Here is an 18,205-nt window from a genome sequence, read left to right on the forward strand (position 1 = left end):
GAAGTCATTTCAATGGTTTCAAATACAGAAACATTTTAATGATAAAAGGCTGTATATACAATAAAGATATGTACAAAGATAACCTCAAAACATTATTTACACTTGCACAAATACATTTGTATAAAATGTATATAGTAAAAATATATACACTGTGCAAAATATGAGGCATACAATCTACGTCGCACTTCAAATGGTCAGTAAGATTTCAAACATTTCTTCTTTTCCACTTCATAACAGAGCAATTACTCTGACACACAACCCCTAATAGCCTTTACAGGTATATTTGAGGTCTTCTAATAGGAAGGTCTCTTTTCCACACTAAAAATATTTTTAGAGCCATAAAACGGGATAAAAATATATGTGAGAACTGCATAAATGCAGTTAAATGGCATGTTTACAAAATTAAAAGCTTTGGGTCTCTGATAGAGACAGAACTACAGTTTCCCTTTAGAAATTACATTTCTAAATATAGAAATACATTCTTTCATTTTGACATGTTTGGATAAGGAACTGATTGTCAATGGGCTCAGTTCAAGGTCAAGTAAGTGCACTATTTGGCATGTTTGGGATATTTTCACAGAGAAATCCGATATATCTGCCAAACATTGAAGATGAAACATTTCATAGTGATACATCTGAAGGGAGTGATGATAAGAAATTCATTCAGCCGCCATTTTCGAAAACGTTCCTGCAGATGTCGCTACATAGTCACATTTTATAGAAAAATAATCGAAACGACTGAAAACTAATTCATTTTTACACATAACTGAGAAGATGAAGATGAGGTTTAGGTACATTAACAAAGACGTATAACCTGTCAGCTACCTGTATTTCAGTGGTTATGAAGAAAGAAGCTCAAGTTCTGTGAAGTTCATCTAGAGTCTGACCAATCAAAATGCAGCTGCTCTCTCTCTCATGTCATTCAGATCGCCTCATCTGAATATGAAAATTTCACTGGTCCTGTTTAGTGTTGTTTCCCTGGTCATGACACGCAACAGTGGCAGTTCAGACTGTCCACTCTTCCCTTTTGATAGGGATAATAATGGCCCCTAGTCAGGCGTTTATGTGCCTCTCTCCCTCTTTGGCCCCATGCTGGATTTGGTAAACAAACTCGCTCTGACCTTTCCCAGTCCATGCACTGGATGATTTCTAATGTTTAGAAATGAATGTTATTGTTTAGCTGCCACAATTTCGAGTACCCTAATGCAACCGTTAACCATGGCAGTTGGTAGTGAATGTAAATAAGTGACTAAACAGGCTCCTTCAATGAAGGTGACATTACATTTGTAACAATTACCGTGGCACAATGTTTCCATCGCAAACATCTAACGTTTGCAAAACTCCAAAATTAAAAAAGCGGTCATTAAATATTCATCTTCCATGTTGTTCCAAACTCATATGGCTTTCTTCTTCAACAGAACACAAAAGAAGATATTTTAAAGAATGGGTCAGCTGTTTTCAATGGGGTCCAAAACTTTTAGGCTCCAAAACGATTTAAATTTTAGGCCAACTGTACGGTTCTCGAAACCAAATTTTGTCTCTGTACGCAGTGTTGAATGTTCTGGAGTGGTTTGAGAGTCTTTGACTAAAGACTTTGAGTGAATGAAGTTGGATCTGTTTATCATAGAAAGTGATTGTACTGCGTCAGAAGGCTTTGAATACGCCAGTCAAGTCATATGGATTCATTTTATGCTACCTTTATATCCTTTTTGGAGCTTGAAAGTTTTGGACCCCATTGACGTTTTATAGAAAAAAAAAACTGTGGAATAAGCTTCGAAACATTTACTTTTGAATTCAGAATGAAAGAAAGATACGAGTTTGGAACTAGAACAGTGATTTTTGAATAAACTACACTACCACTCCAAAATTTTTGCACATTAAAAAAAATAAATACGACCTCACATTGTGTCAATCACGTTTACACACTGCCTCCAAAACTTTCGTCCATCATAAAAAAATTTAAAAGTTTAAAAAATCCGATCAGGTTCGATTTTATGCATTTTTCGCATCCGTAGCAAGAATTTTGACAGAAAAGGATGACGAATACGAAAAAAACAAAAGTTTCGGACTCTTGGATTTTTAATGTTTTTAAAAGAAGTCTCTTCTGCATTTATTTGACACAAATTACAGCAAAAAATTTAAAATTTTATACTTTTGTATTTTTAGTATTTTAAATAACTGTTTTCTATTTAAATATATTTTAAAATGTAATTTATTACTGATTTCAAAGCTGAATTTTTAGCATAATTACTTCAGTGATCATTCTAATATTCTGACTTGCTGCTCAAAAACATTTATTATTATTGTTAAAAACAGCAGAGTACATTTTTTCAGGTTTCTTTGATAAATAGAAAGTTTAGAAAAACTAAAAAATTATTTAAATCATCAAAGAATCCTGAAAAAATGTACTCAACCGTTTTAAATATTGATAATAATAATACATTCTATTTCTTGAACCTGCAAATCAACATATTACAATGATTTCTGAAGGATCATGTGACACTGAAAACTGGAGTAATGATGCAAAAAAAATGTAGCTTTGTATCACAGGAATAAATTAAATTTTTAAATATATTCATATAAAAAAACTATTATTTTAAATTGAAATAATTTTTCACAATATTACAGTTATTTCTGTAATTTGGATCAAATAAATGCAGGCTTGGTAAGCAGAAGAGACTTCTTTCAAAAATCTTAATGTGCAAACACTTTTGACTGGCAGTGTATCCCTTTAAATTCGGAAACTACAGAGTTTCTGGACAACGAGAATAGCAAAGGCACAATGATTGTACTTACAATCCTTACTTTCCACAAAATATATGATATAATTTTTTTTTATATATATAAAGTAATCATACTTATCAGAATCTAAAAAACAACATTCTAACATTCTAACACAGGCCAGCAGTCAAAGACTGCTTTAAAATAAGAAAAGCAGAAGCTCACTGCCTAAATATACAAGTGAAAAGAAGTGTCTCTATATTCTACAATTCATGCCTTGAAAGAGGTGTTGGTGATAATAACAGCACACAAACCTGCACATTTAGGCATAATTGAGAAAAAAGCCAATGCTACACTATCAGTGGTTTGCGCACAGACTGCGCACCGCACGTTTCCAACCTCCATCCCTTTGTGAGCTCAGTCCCAGTGTAACTGTAAATCAGTGGAGTCCAAGAAATCCGTTGAAAAGACTGCAGTGGGTGAGGAGATACCAGCAGGTCCTGGAATTGTAAGGTCCAACCACTCCATATTGTCGAGGCCTGTGTCTTGCAGAAGGAGGGCGGAAGGCGCCGTGTCAGTGAAGGTCAGGTCCGAAGTGTCCATTGGGGAGTGGGGCCGCTCCAGCAGCTGGTTTTTAAGCTCCTCCATCAGTCTCAGGGTCCGTGGCTCGGCGTCCTCCAGCAGGGTCTCCAACTGGTTATCTGAGGCCAGGGCTACCATGTTGGGTGGAGGCCCCTGGGTTTGGTTGGGTGTGCGGGCAACTTGTATCTGCGGGGGAGGACGAGACAGCACTGTGTTGATGGGCAAAGTGGTGATGTTTGCGGTCACTGGGAGAAGTTTTTCCAAAGAAGGATCGTGTCTGGATAGAGGGGATATTTCTGGGAAAGCAGAGAAAATGGGTTAGTTATATGAAGCGGAAATTAAAAAGACCTGTTTTGACTTTTCTCACCTCCACTCTCGATCAAAACATCAAACAAATCATCCATGTGCTGACTGGTAGCAGTGGGAACCTTAATAGAAGAATAGAAGCTATTAAGACAACAGGAAAGGTTTCAAAATAATATGCTGTATTAGTACTGTGCAGTTCAAATGGAATCAGAAATAACATTATTTTAATTCACAGAGTATTTTTTGTTTTTTAAGCATATGCCAGGGTTCGCATACAGTATATGTGAAAACCCATGAGATTTATGTTATTTTAAAAATCCACATCATTTTCTACATGTTTTGAACTATGGGGGTGCCATTATTTTATTGACGTCAAACGGTTGCTCTCAGTGAGCTACTGGCGCTATCTTTTGCTGTTTTTACCACAACACAACTTGGAATTCAGAAAATAAAATACTGATATGCCGCATTTTGTGGCTTTTGGTTGTAATTTTCAGATGAAGGGCAACAAGAGAAGCAACTTCCTAAAGACCTGCGTCTTTGTTCTCTCCACTTTAGCCCTGATGCCTTTGAGGTTTTTAGTAGACCACTGCTACTGAAAGAGCTTACAAACGGCAGAGACAAGAAACGCTAGATGCCACCCTGGCAGGATGTAAACAGGCCAACGCTTGTCATGATGCCGCAGCCAACGAAGGAGTTTTTCAGCACGGATTTCACTTGATATCTGGAGGCTAGACTCCTTGTTTAGACTCCTTGTGGGGAAAAATGGATGGTTCGGCATTTGGTTTAAGCCTATGCTTACCTATAAGCTCTTTCAGTAGCTGTTTTCATCATATCAGTATTTTATTTTTGGAGTTGTGTTGCAGTAAAAATAGCAACATGTAGCACCAGTAGCTCACCGAGAGCAACCATTTCACATCATTAAAATAAATGGCGCCCTCATGATCCAAAACATGAATAAAACAATGTGGATTTTTTCAATTAACATAAAACTTTTGTGGGTTTTCCACTACATATTTCAGCAAGAGACAATTATGATACATCAAGCCATACAAATCTTAATACCCACAGACACTCTACAAAGATGAAACTTTCCGGTGCGCATCTGTCAAGTGCTAGAGTTGCCGCAAACTATCAAGTAGTGCATACTTGGAAAGGCTATATGTTTGGCTGTCAAAACTGAAGTAAACTTCGGGCTTAACTTGAATTACCTGCATTGTGGCTTGTAGACCTCTGGTCTGTTTGACGGCCTCCTCGTAACGGGGTGGGTCTTTGCTCTTTGGGCTGCGGTGATTGGGGAACGTCGAAGGCTGAAGGATATAGTTGAGCTGACAGGGTGACGGAGGCTGAACAAAACATATAACTATTACTCAAACTGTAATAGCCGGTCCTTTTGGCAAAACTGAGTCAGCAATGTTTGCTTATTTTGCATAACGAGTTCTAAACCAGTTTTTGTGCGCTTCAACACATGAAAGGTAGCTTGTGATTGCTTGAAGAATTGGAGCCAGATTTACTGACAGCTTGCACCAGCGTAAACGTCCTTTAGTGTTAAAATAGTACTGTCAGGATTTACTAAGTTTACACAGTCAATAAGGTCAGATGCAAAAATAACTATGTATTTGTAGGATTCAGATGCTAAATTTATGAGAGGGGAGTATTAAATTTATTCACATGTTTGCACTCATCAAATTTGATGCCCAAAAAAAGCATGTCTTAAAGCAGGTGGTCATTTGCGCTGCTCCTGGTAGATTGCACTAGTTATTATGGAAATGTTCTGGCTGCGTCAGTTCTTTAATGTGCGCACTGTTAGTAAATCACACAGAATTTTCCCATCAGCACTTTTATGAAATATAACGCTAATTTGCCCTGTTTAGTAAATCTGGCCCTTTGTGTTCATGTACGTGCATATGCGAAGTGTCAGTTTGTCTTACTTTGTTAATGGGTCCATTTGTGTGTCTTGGCGAGTTGTTGAGGAAGCACTGGGGCATGTCTGCCATGGGCTGGTTTTGGTTCTGCCTGAAGTCAAACCCAGAAGGTGAGCTTCCACACATGGGTAAAGCCTGTGAACACATACAGTAGGAGGCAGTTTTAGGCCAAAGTGTGCTTTGTGAGTAAGAAAATGTGTGTATATCAGTGCGTAAACAGGGGCCTCTTGTTCTCGAACCAACTCCCCGTCTTAGTGATAAGTGCTTTTGCTGATTTTCTCCGTACTCTCTACTTCTGTCACCTATTTAGTCAGGTCTGCGTTTGATGTTGTTGAGAGGGTAATGTATCACCTGAACTCAACCGCTATTGCCAGGGCAACATCAGAGATAAGCACAGAACACATTGCAGGCCTTTCCATTTTAACCTACGTGCCAAATCAGAGAGAAATGCGTCTGGGCCTTGTCATCACAATAGTGAGCTGAACTGGATTTATGAGGTGCGGGAACACTAAAAGCAAGAGGAAAGGTCAAGATCTACAAAACCCTAAAGTTTACATGCATAACAACACAACTCTGATCATATGGTGTATTCCTTTCTAATTGTTGTATTAATTAGTAAACAGTATTATTATGTGTGATTTGTGGTCTTCTCAATTAGAATTGTAAAACATGGATATCGTAATTACCTACAATGTCTAAAGTAGCTCATAGAATGTGACGATGCTCTGCGTTTGGACCGAAAAGTTGCAATTGAACACGACACAAGGAGTATATCCAATGGCCAACTAGCATTTATTATTCTGAGCATGCTTGAGAGAAAATTACTCTCCATACCAGCAGATGGCTGTAACCTGTATTAGGCCCCGATTAGACATTTTCTGCAGTAAGAGGCGCCTTTTTTAATTGTTAATGTGCCCCGGGCACCTCGCGTTTTAGTGGTTGTTTAGTGTTGTTCAGTGGAAGTTGAAAAAAAGGCAACTCTGAGCGAAAAACGCCTGAAGTCATTCGCTTTTTTTTTTTCTTCAATTGTCCAATCGATTGAATGGACAGGTTGGCCTTCTGTTGTGGTGACGAAAGTTTATCGTTGCTTTCAAAGTCCGGAGACTGCAATAATGACGGAGAAACTTTTGGCGTCTGTCGCGGGTAACCCAGAGCTGTGTTTTTCCAAGGTTTCTGCTAATATGACAGTTTACTTGAGAGAAAAAAGCAACGATTTTAGAGCGCTCATGCTATAATCCTTTGATTAGACTGACAGGACAACTGTTTTGGTGGTTGCCTAGCAACATAAAAAAAAAAACGCAGCACACTGCTCTTTTTTAAAAGTCACTAAAAAAGGCAGCGTGGTGCGCCTCGTATTTTCAGACCTAAAGAACGTGTTCGGTGTGATGGGGCCTTAGTCATTCCAAAAGGGAAAGCGGAAGAGCCAGGACTGTGAATATACAAAATATATACCAAGCTTTCCATTTGCTTGTTTTCATCACTCCTTTTCATCTTCTCATTCGCTAATGCCATGTTCAAAGCCAAGGGGTCACACATTACACAACTTTTTAATAGGAAGAATCGCTGGCAACTTCTGCCTTGTTTACAAAGTACGTTTCAGAATCAAACACACGCAAGAATTGATATGGGCAATAATATAAGATCGCGTGAGAGACGGGTGTTACAGAGAATGTACTCACCCCCTTGTCATCCAAGATGTTCATGTCTTTATCTCTTCAGTTGTAAAGAAATTATGTTTTTTGAGGAAATTTTCTCCATATATTAGACTTCAACGGTGCCCACGAGCTTTAGAATTTAGAATCTAGTGAAACGTTTATAGTTTGCCAACTTCAAAATCATCCTACATCCCTGCAAAAGTACCTTTACAAAAAAAGGTGTATCTGAAATGGCATCATTTAAGTCCACTATATGGAGAAAATTCCTGAAATGTTTTCCTCAAAAAACAATTTCTTTATGACTGAAGAAAGAAAGACATGAACATCTTGGATGACAAGGGGGTGAGTAAAATTTCTGTAAATTTTTGTTCTAGAAGTGAATTAATTCTTTAATAGACTATGCAGCAAATTCAAAATACTCAATTGGCTGAAAAGCTTAATGACAGCATGACATTGGCCGATGACCAAGTGTTGGCTTGGTGTTTTATTGGGTGTTCAGGGTGGTTGCAAAGTGCTACATGATTTCTAAGATGTTTTGAATGTTTGATAGGTTGGTAGGGTGTTCTGCATTTGTGTTACAAGCTCTGCTATCAACCCTACAGTGGAAAACGAAACCATATCTGTGCCAACTAGCCCAGATAGGCATGGAATGGAACAATTAAACACTGAGAATGATTCTTCTCAAAGGTTATGATAACTGTCTCTAGACATGGATTAGGACCAGAGTATGTGAGCGGAGCGGAGTGCGAGCGGAGCGCGGAGTGGAGCGGTGTGATTTTGAATGGAGGGAGGAGCGGATTTTTGAAAAGTCGGAGCGTCGTGGTTTTCACTCGCTCCAAGTGCGCTCCACCATCGCTCCATCATTAGTACAATTCATGCCAACGGTCCGTAATATAACTGCATAATAAGCAGGCATTCACATGTTAAACATATTTAGCTTGATAGAGATGGATCACTCAAATCAGAAATAATGTGAATGGACATGAGCGGTAAATTATAGTTCACAAGGATTTAGTTTGTTCCTTCTAGATACTGAATATATTCAGGTGAAAGCCTCATTTAAACATGTGCAGCACTTATTCACACGCAATCGCTGTGACAATAATGCATTAAAACAAATGTAATGGTATCCGATTTCGAATTATCAGAAATCTGTAAGAAATGCAGCGATCCATATGTAAAATAACTGACGAAAATGTAGTTATTTTCATTACAAACTTTGCACTGCATAAAGCAGTAGTTATACTCTTTTAATGCTGACAATGTTATTAGCTTGGTATGTGGTAGGTACAAAGTTTGCACACTATTCCAAACTCTCCTGTTGTTTTAATATGTGTTATGAACAGGACCGTTATATTTAAAACATAAGGCTATTTCTGAATGTTTTGACGCGGAGCGAAGGCGGAGCGGTGTTTCTGATATCAGTGAGCGAGGAGTGGAGCGGGAGCGGAAAATTGTGAACCCGGAGTGAAGCTGGAGAGGAGCGATTATTAAATGCACTGAGCGCGGAGGGGAAATTGTTGCCGCTCCACTCCGCTCACATACTCTGATTAGGACCCATCTTCAATGTCTACAAGATATATTTTTCACCTGTTTGATCACTTGTTTGATGTAAAATGGACAGAAGTGGTTTGCTCACTTGTGGTGGAGATGGTGTCTGATTTGAATGCTGTTGTAACATTGTGTTGTTGGACGTCTGTGTTTGCAGAAGTGGGGTTTGTATGATGCTCTGAGCCAAACTGGGCATTGTTGGTTGGAGAACGGTCTGCGCCTGCAAAGAGAATAAAGAAAAACTCCAAATAAGATATTAGAATTTTATCAATTTTCTTCACTGTAAATAAAACTAGGGCTGTGACGATAAATCGATGCACCGCGATTCATGGATTGATTTTGAATGCATCGCGATTCTCTCTGGAATCAATTCTGAGCTCAGTTTTTAGTCGCACACTCAAATGCTCACGAAGAAGAGCAATGAAAAGCATTATATAATTCATGCAATTGCACTTCAGCTCAGAATGAATGATTATTTTAGGTTCAAGTGTTTGTAGGGAATTGAAAGCAAGTACAGTTTGGCTGTTTCTAAAGCATGCAGGTAAAAACTAAGCTCAGAATCGATTCCAGAGAGAATCGAGACGCAAAACTCAGAATCGATGCAGAATCATATCTCGATTTGAGATGCACTGATTTATTTTCCCAGCCCTAAATAGGACTGGCATATCATGAATGTTTAGTGACCTGTGTGCTGATGGCGTTGGTGGGCAGGTTGATGGGCAGCAGGATTTGTGTGGCTGGCTGAGTGTTGATCAGCGTCTGCTGATGCAGCACTTGAGGGACTTGTTGGGCGTTGATATAGAACTGCTGGACTGGGGTGTGGTGCAGCTGGGCATGTGGCTCTTCCTGTTTCACACTTGTAGTTTGAGATAAGGGACTCTGCTTGGAGTTGCAGCTCGGGGCGGCGCCATTCTCCTCTTTGACCTGGACTGATGGATTGGGTTCAGGCTGCTGTCCTCCACCCTGCTGACTCCTCTTCTCCACCTCCAGCTGCATCTTTAGCTCCTCCACCAGCCGCTGCTCCTGCTCCAGTTTACGTATGAGTTCCTCAATCTGACGCTCCTTCTCGTGAAGGCGCTGGTCTTTTTCGGACACCTTGATGTCCATGGTCATATCTTCAAAAGCAGACTTTAGGGGTGAAGTGACTGTTGGCGGACGAGATGGAGACAACGTACAAAAAGGTTTGGTGGGACTGTCTCTGCTGTCCTCCATACTGAGGTTGGAAGCTTCTGATAGCTCAGGAGAAACAGGCGGAGTTGTGCTCATGCTTTCAGGATGCAGAGGAGTTTTGGAGATGTTTGCATCTAGAGATTGAGAGCTCTCCTGATGGGCTTTAAGCCTTTCTATAAGATCAGTCTTGGTGCCGGACACAGGAAGTCCTCGCAATTTCAACTCCACCTTAAGTTCAGGCACCTAGAGGACCAAAGAACAGCTGTACTTCTGCATACTTATGTATTCTAGGAGCAGGAAATAAATGAGGATGCTACCCACCTTCATCTCATCTAGGTTGGTAGGCAGAGACCCGGTTTTACGACCGGTCACAGTGTTGTTGGGACGTGAAGGAGCCGGATTGGGCAGAGATACCACAATGGGACTGGGAAGACTCGGGCTGGTGCTCAGGGTGATGTTGGGGCAGCTGTTCTGACTCTCAGCTACTGGCCTGTAGAGTATGAGGGATTGTAAATGCAATGGGAACTTCCTGTTCCCTCATCATTCACAATAAACAGCCTTTCTACACAATAGAAGCAGAGGTATATCTTGCGGCAACAGGAGCCAAAATGGAAAATAATGGCTGAGGTGATGACAGGTCTGTTAGACAAGATTAATAGGTGAAACCATTATTTAAAGCCTATCGCTCAAAGCACACAACGCTCACATTCTTTTCTAAGCTGTATATCTGCTGCAAAGCAATAAGACTCACAGTAAATCCTTTTAGTGTCAGAGCTGAAACTGAATATATCAGAATCATGTGCAATTTGCACTGGTCCGTAACCAATGATTCAAACCAAACTGACATTTCTCAAAGAGAACTACCATTATCTTTTTGTGCCATGTGCACAAAGTGCCAGTGCTTCCAAGGGCACTGAACTCTGTGAATTAAAGTGCCAAACTACAGTGTTACTCAGGTTATGTGCAATTTTTGACGTGTGCTTATGAAAGTGCAACAGTTGGATTTCATTTGTGTCATTTGTGTTCTAAAGATGAACAGAGGTTGATTTCAATTGAGAATGTTTTCTAAATTATAAATTAAAAAAAAAGCTAAATTATGTCAAAGAACAAAATATTTGGTCAAATTTAATATTTTAGTCAAAAATGGTCAATGTGCATACAAGTATTTTCTCAAAATGCAAATACTCAATTTGCAAAATGCAACCATAAAATGTACAGTTCAGGTCAAAAGTTCACATACACCTTGCAGAATCTGCAAAATGTTAATTATTTTAGCAAAATAAGAGGGAACTATAGTTGAATTTATAAAAATTACCCTGTTTAAAAGTTTACATACACTTGATTCATATGATCCACAGCTATTTTTTTTTTGTTTAGTGATAGTTGTTCAGGAGTCCCTTGTTTGTCCTGAACAGTGAAACTAACCACTTTTCTTCAGGTCCCACAAATTCCTTGGTTTTTCAGCATTTGTGTATTTGAACCCTTTGCAACAATGACTGAGATTTTGAGATGCATCTTTTCACTCTGAGGACAACTGAGGGACCCACAGAAGCAAAAACGATGCATTAAGAGCTGGGGGTGAAAACTTTTGAACAGAATTAAGATTTTACCTAACTATCATATTTTTTTTAAATTTAACACTGCCCTCTGAAGCTATAGAAGATACTTACATGTCTCCTAGAAAACAAAGTAAGCTAAATTTGATCTTCAAATTCAAAAAGTTTTTACCCCCCAGCTTTTAATGCATCGTGTTTCCTTCTGAAGCATCAGTGATTGTTTGAACCTTCTGTAATAGTTGCATATGAGTCCCTCAGTTGTCCTCAGTGTGAAAAGATGGACTTCAAAATCATACAGTCATTGTTGAAAAGGGTTCAAATACACAAAAATGCTGAAAAACCAAAGAATTTGTGGGACCTGAAGAACAGCGGGCAGCTTAACTTTCAGGACAAACAAGGGACTCATAAACAACTATCACTCAACAACAACAAAAAAAAACAGCTGTGGATCATTCAGGTAACAACACAGTGTTAAAAATCAAGGGTGTGTAAACTTTTGAATGGAGTCATTTTTATAAATTGGATGGACTATGGTGTAAACGTCTTTTATGTTAAATATTTTATTTAGATCAGTACTAAATAAAAAAAATAACACATTTAGTTTGATCTTCTTTTGGTAAAATAATTAAACATTTTGCAAACTTTTGAGTTCAACTGTATATTATCTGAATTATTAAACGAATTTGGTAGTGAAAATTCTTTTCATGTTTGGGTTATAGCGATACAAGGTATTTGTGCTAAGGGTTGCATGTCATGTTGGAGACTTTATTGGAAGTGTGACACGTACTTGAGTGGTGCTGGTAATATGGCAGGGTAATTGTAATGCTGTTGCTGTTGGCTGAGAATCTGGAGCTGCAGGAACTGCTGCTGTTGTTGAAGCAGCCTGGCATATGCCGAGTCCATCGGAGCTTCATTGGGTTCCTGCTTCTGGTCGGGCGGGATGTACTGGTGATACTTGAGCTTCTTAACTCGTGGTTTGGGTTCTTTACTCTTCTTGCTTCGGCTCTTGTCAGTGGGCTGTTTGGGCTGGCTCTGCTGCATGGAAACAAGAGCAAAAGAACTGAACAAAAGGTGCCACCTGAAAACACAGTCAACACCCTTGTGCTCTGGCAAGATATCACAAGTCTGTCAGCTTTGTAATTCTAGGTGATTCCCATGTTTCAACTAGCTCAGTCCTCTTGCAAACAGAGGTGTCAGCACTTTGAGAAATACCAGGAGCTGAGAGATTTGTGGGCAAAACCACAACTGCTGTGAATAGGTGGGACTTGTACGAACATCTACCTAAAATCACAGGAAGAGGAAACAGGATGCATGGAGGGGACATGACCCTCATTGTTCCTAAATATTGAGTCACAGGATACAAATGAAAATGGTCTGGCTTCTGAGGAAGGGAGTTGAAAGTCATCAGGATGTAATAACACACCATTTCAAGCTGGCTTAAGTGCGAGCAGGTTCCCGAAGCACCACTAGGAGAGGGGGTCAGGAGTGACCCTCTGTCACGGAGTAAATATGCAGAGTATGCTTTGAAGGCATGGATTATGATAAATGCACAAGTTATTGCCTGACTCCTGTTTTTATGTCCCCAGCTTCAGTTCGTTCTTCTCCACATTATGAGTGTGAATGTTTCGTTTAACCTCCGATTGAAGACAGAAGACGTTTGCTAGCACTTCTAACTTTGCATCTGCTGCTCTTTTGAAACCGATTTGGCCTAAGTTACCTTTGACAAGTTGTTCTAAACAAGCTGTTTAGAGTGACAAACAACAGCTCTACTGCTCTCCTGTTTTTTTACTAACGATTTATACTTCTGTTTAAGGGTCATTGTATATTTTTTTCAAAGATAACCTTTGAAAAAAGGTTCAATCTTTAAGACACCCTCAACATTTCTCACATTATCACAGCTTTTTCGCTATAGTTTAGAAAATGGTAATAAAATCTGAGGTAAACTGTGTCAGAGCAAACTGATCTTGATAATGTCAGATAACTTTGATAGAAAGATATGCAATTACCTACAAATCAACCAAAAATTCAGACAACTGTTAATATGACAATATTTAAACAACTATCAATATTTTCTTGACCAATTACCAAGCAATGCTTAATTTTGTTCAGTCTGTTGTATAAAAAGGTCACATTAGCAATTAAAGAAAAAAACATATAAGCAAATCATGGTCAGGTCAAAGTGTCTGAATAATTTTTGGTCCCAAATGTTTATCAATTTTACTTGTAGTCCACTGTATAAAGAATTTTTGGGTATAATATGATCACGGTTAATTTATTTTGCTATCCTCACTTATATAAATGAACTAGTGTCCTGCACCCACTAGTAAAAAAATATATAAAAATGTTATCTGGTGTCTGAATATTTTACTGTTTTAGTATTTTTATTCAGCAAGGATACATTACATTGATCAAAAGTGACAGTAAAGATTTTTATAATAAATGCTGTTCTTTTTGAAGTTTCCACAAAAATATTAAGCAGCACAAATGGTTTTCGATATTGATAAGAACAATGAATATTTCATGTTATTCTTAGTTTTGAGCTTTATTTTTATTTAATTTAGAATTTAGTGTTTGAGAACATTATTAAATTAGTCGCTATATGATATTTATTATATTAGGTTTATGTAAAGATTGTTTTAAGTTCACTTAAATTAGAAGTTATTTTTCTAATAAATGTAAAATTGACAGCTCTCAATTATACTAAAATATTAGTAAAAAAATCATAGAGACAGCAGTTGGTATTCAGTCATTAAAAAATATGGCATTAAACAATACTTTGTTATTTTTACACTAATTTGAAGATTAAATGTGAAATTACTGCAACATAAAAGTGTAATTAAAAACTTTAAATGTTAGGTTTAGATTAATCGTGATTAATTTCAGAAAAAATTTGATTAATTTGTTAATTTATTTTAATCGATTGACAGTACTAATTTAAATAGAAACAAGTTATTTAAAACTGTAATAATATTGCACAATATTACTATTTTTACTGTATTTTAGATCAAATACATACAGCCTTGGCGAGCATAAAAGACTTATAAATAGTAGTATATCGAATGTTCCTCTTTCTGTAGGCAACAATTCTTTAGAATTGTTTTTTTAATCTATCTTTGGCTCATTTTTTTTAGTTAATGTCTGACTGAGATACAGCATTATCAATGTATTACCTCTTGCCCTTTCAGTTTCACAGTCTGTGTGGTATATCTAGCTAGAGTTGCTATTGTGGAATTAGCTAGTAATACTATGAGTCACTGACCATTATCTCAAAAATAAACATGGGCAGGAAATGACATGATGGTTTACCTTCACGAGGGTGGGTCCAGGCTTTGTGGGAGTAGCAGTGGTGACTATCTGAGTGGCAGTCATTACTCGAACATCTTCTACTGGTGTTCTGTTCAGGAAGTCTAAACTCTGGTTTGTAGGTGGATACAATTGAGATAAAAAGAGATTAAAAGGCCATATGGCATGTCATATGATGTCTGGATAATTTGTAGAGAAAACAGACTCTACATAGCTCCTCTGAAGAGCTCTGTCAGTGGAATATTACTTCACATGCTTTAAAGAAACCATTCTCTATCAGAGCTTTTTATCATAAGCTAACTGCAAATATTAGAACTGAATATTCCTGAATCAATCTGAATGTAAATCTAGGGACTGTTGAGATGCTGACCTGGAGTTTGGAGCCAGTCGGAGGCGATACAGACGATGGCTCAGGCAGTCTGGCTTCTATAGGAGAAGATGCAGAGCCTTGAGACTCATGACTAGCTGGCTGTTCTGGAGACAGAGCTTCACTGCTGTCCTCATTGAAGTTATAAACATCCAGTTCTCCATCTGGAGTGTCAAAATCCACATCTGTGGATAATTCAGGTAACAACAGTATTAAGAATCTTTTGAACGGGTCATTTTTATAAATTCAACTTTTTACTTTCGTGGACTATATGTAAACGTCTTATGTGAAATATCTTATTCAGGTCAGTACTAAAAAAAAAAATAACATGCATTTTGTAAAATAATTAACATTTTTCGGATTCTGCAAGGTGTATGTAAACTTTTGACCTCAACTGTATTAATGTGTTTGGAAACCATTCTCTAAATTGCCTTTACACAGATTTTAAGCATGAAAATCTAAATATTTTATTGTTTTTACCAAGTTCAACAGGGAGGATGTTCTTCACCACCAGTTCCATTGGTCCAGGCCTTTGTGCGATCTTCTCATTGAGGTCATCTGCTAGACGTGCCCTCTTTAGTCTCAACTGAGTGGCTTGCAACGAAGGCTCTGCGTGTGTTTCTGAAATACATAAACAACTTTAGACCATACTAAAGCTGTGTGATAAATGAAGTATCCAGGAAGTGAAACAAAAGACTCCGACAATGCTCTTATGAGCTAAAATCACATCTGTTTGGTCAGGTGCGTACCTTGTAAAATGTGCATACGAATAAGTTCAGCGCGTTCAGGCCTGCTGCGGATTTTATGCTTCAGGAAATTCTCAGTCTGTACATGATGAAAATGCAACATATATGAATTTACATTAAATATTGTTCTCATAGCAGCTGACAAATGCTGATTTCTAGAAAACAAAGTGGCTGAACATCAAGTATCAGTTCTGTATAATATGTGACCCTGGACCACAAAACAAGTCATAAGGCTGAATAAATAAGCGTTCCATTGATGCATGGTTTGTTATATTTGGCCGAGATACAACTATTTGAAAATCTGGAATGTGAGTGTGAAAAAAAAAATCATCATACTGATTTAAAGTTCTTAGCAATGCATATTACTATTTAAAATATATTTACAGTAGGACATTTACAAAATATCTTAAATGGAACATGATCTTTACTTAATATCCTAATGATTTTTGGCATAAAAGATAAATTGATCATTCTGACCCATACAATGTCTTGTTGGCTATTGCTACAAATACCTGTGCGACTTGGCTGGTTTTGTGGTCCAGGTTGTTCTGTTGAATTACTTTACTCAAACTCTTCACTTTAGCACATTAAATGATGCTAAACACATATAATGGTATTATTGTGACTTTTAAAATAAGCTTATTTTATTAAACTTGTGTTCACTAATGAATAATGCAAAGCGTAAAAAGTCTTACCCTTGCCCTCTCCAGACTTCTGACCTGCCCATGAAAAGCTGCAGGTGTCTTCAGCGCTGGAAGGACAAAATATATTCAAAGCCTTTATTTAAAAACAAGGAGTCAAATGACATTAATTAATAGCCTTTTACATAATACATCACGTGTACATGACACAAAGCTTTTTAAAACATTTTGCTGTTTAACCAAAGACTTTTGCTTAAAGCAAAGTTCATGCAGTTGTGCCCTAAAGGAAAATCTAAGATTGTCTTATCTACTTAAGTTGAACTAGAAAGTCAGCATTTTGACCCACTTTAGATAATGTGTGCATGACTATTTTGTTGGATTTATGCATAAAACAAATCAATTTGCCAGTGGGTAATGAAAAATCAAATTAAATATATACAGTAGAACTCAAAAGTTTACATACACTTTGCAGAATTTGCAAAATGTCAATTATTTTAACAAAATAAGAGGGATACAAAATGCATGTTATTTTTTATTTAGTATCTGAATAAGATATTAAAGACATTTACATATAGTTGACAAGAGAAAATAATACTTGAATTTCAGAAAAAAACAATGCATTAAGGGCTAAGGGGATGCATTAAGGGCTAAGGGGGTGAAAACTTTTTGAATTTGAAGATCAGGGTAAATTTAACTTATTTTGTCTTCTGGGAAACATGTAAGTATTTTCTGCAGCTTCTGAATGGGAAGCACTAAATGAAAAAAAAAAAAATAGATATTTAGGCAATATAAGAAAAATGTACACATTTACATTCTGTTCAAAAGTTTTCACCTCTAGCTCTTAATGCATTGTGTTTCCTTCTGAGGCATCAGTGAGTGTTTGAACCTTCTGTAATAGTTGCATATGAGTCCCTCGGTTGTCCTCAGTGTGAAAAGATGGATCTCAAAATCATACAGTCATTGTTGGAAAGGGTTCAAATACACAAAAATGCTGACAAACCAAAGAATCAGAACAAACAGGGAACTCATAAACAACTATCACTAAACAACAACAAAAAAAACATCTGTGGATCATTCAGGTAACAACACAGTATTAAGAATGAAGTGTATGTAAACTTTTGAACGGGATCATTTATATAAATGTAACTATTATTTGTGGACTATATGTAAATGTCTTTTATGTGAAATATCTCATTCAGGTCAGTACTAAATCAAAATAAACATGCATTTTGTATGATCCCTCTTATTTTGGTTTGTTACAGTATGTAAACTTTTGACTTCAACTGTACTCTCTAAAAAACAAATCTAATTATTTTATCCAATTTAAAAAAAAAAAATTAAATATAGTTTACTTTTTTACTGGAAAAACCCAATACTATAAATATTTAATATGTTTTCACAAATAAATACTGTACAGCAGAGAAACACTTCTGCTATGAGTATTTCAGTGGGTGTTGAACTATCGTCTACATCTATAGATGGTCAACAGGAAATGAGCGCTCTAACATAGTCACCGACTTGATTAGTGAAGACATCAGTTGCTCACCCTGATTAGTCGTATATCACCAAGCAAAAATGGCTTCTTAAACAGTCTGCTGCACTTACAACAACACTTTAAGGAAAGGTATAATCCTGACATTAATATGATTAAAGAATGCAAGAACTGGACTTTGTGGGAGAAT

General features: G+C 37.3%; 1 protein-coding gene across 2 annotated transcripts in view; it reads right to left on the minus strand.

Moving 5' to 3' along the window:
- Positions 1-16: 16 nt before the first annotated feature.
- The window catches only part of mrtfbb (myocardin related transcription factor Bb), a 50,507-nt gene continuing 32,318 nt past the window's right edge, over positions 17-18,205 (minus strand). For both annotated transcript variants that reach the window (XM_073838526.1, XM_073838534.1), the window contains 13 exons: positions 16,578-16,633; positions 15,886-15,961; positions 15,617-15,757; positions 15,140-15,321; positions 14,773-14,880; positions 12,254-12,501; positions 10,232-10,400; positions 9,425-10,153; positions 8,829-8,960; positions 5,541-5,669; positions 4,821-4,955; positions 3,671-3,731; positions 17-3,599 (listed from right to left, as the gene is read on the minus strand). In XM_073838526.1, coding sequence (XP_073694627.1) covers positions 3,139-3,599; positions 3,671-3,731; positions 4,821-4,955; positions 5,541-5,669; positions 8,829-8,960; positions 9,425-10,153; positions 10,232-10,400; positions 12,254-12,501; positions 14,773-14,880; positions 15,140-15,321; positions 15,617-15,757; positions 15,886-15,961; positions 16,578-16,633 — 2,627 coding nt within the window. In that variant the 3' untranslated portion in view covers positions 17-3,138. The remainder of the gene's footprint in view (positions 3,600-3,670; positions 3,732-4,820; positions 4,956-5,540; positions 5,670-8,828; positions 8,961-9,424; positions 10,154-10,231; positions 10,401-12,253; positions 12,502-14,772; positions 14,881-15,139; positions 15,322-15,616; positions 15,758-15,885; positions 15,962-16,577; positions 16,634-18,205) is intronic.

This window comes from Garra rufa, chromosome 1 (assembly GCF_049309525.1).
Source record: "Garra rufa chromosome 1, GarRuf1.0, whole genome shotgun sequence".
NCBI lineage: Eukaryota > Metazoa > Chordata > Actinopteri > Cypriniformes > Cyprinidae > Garra > Garra rufa.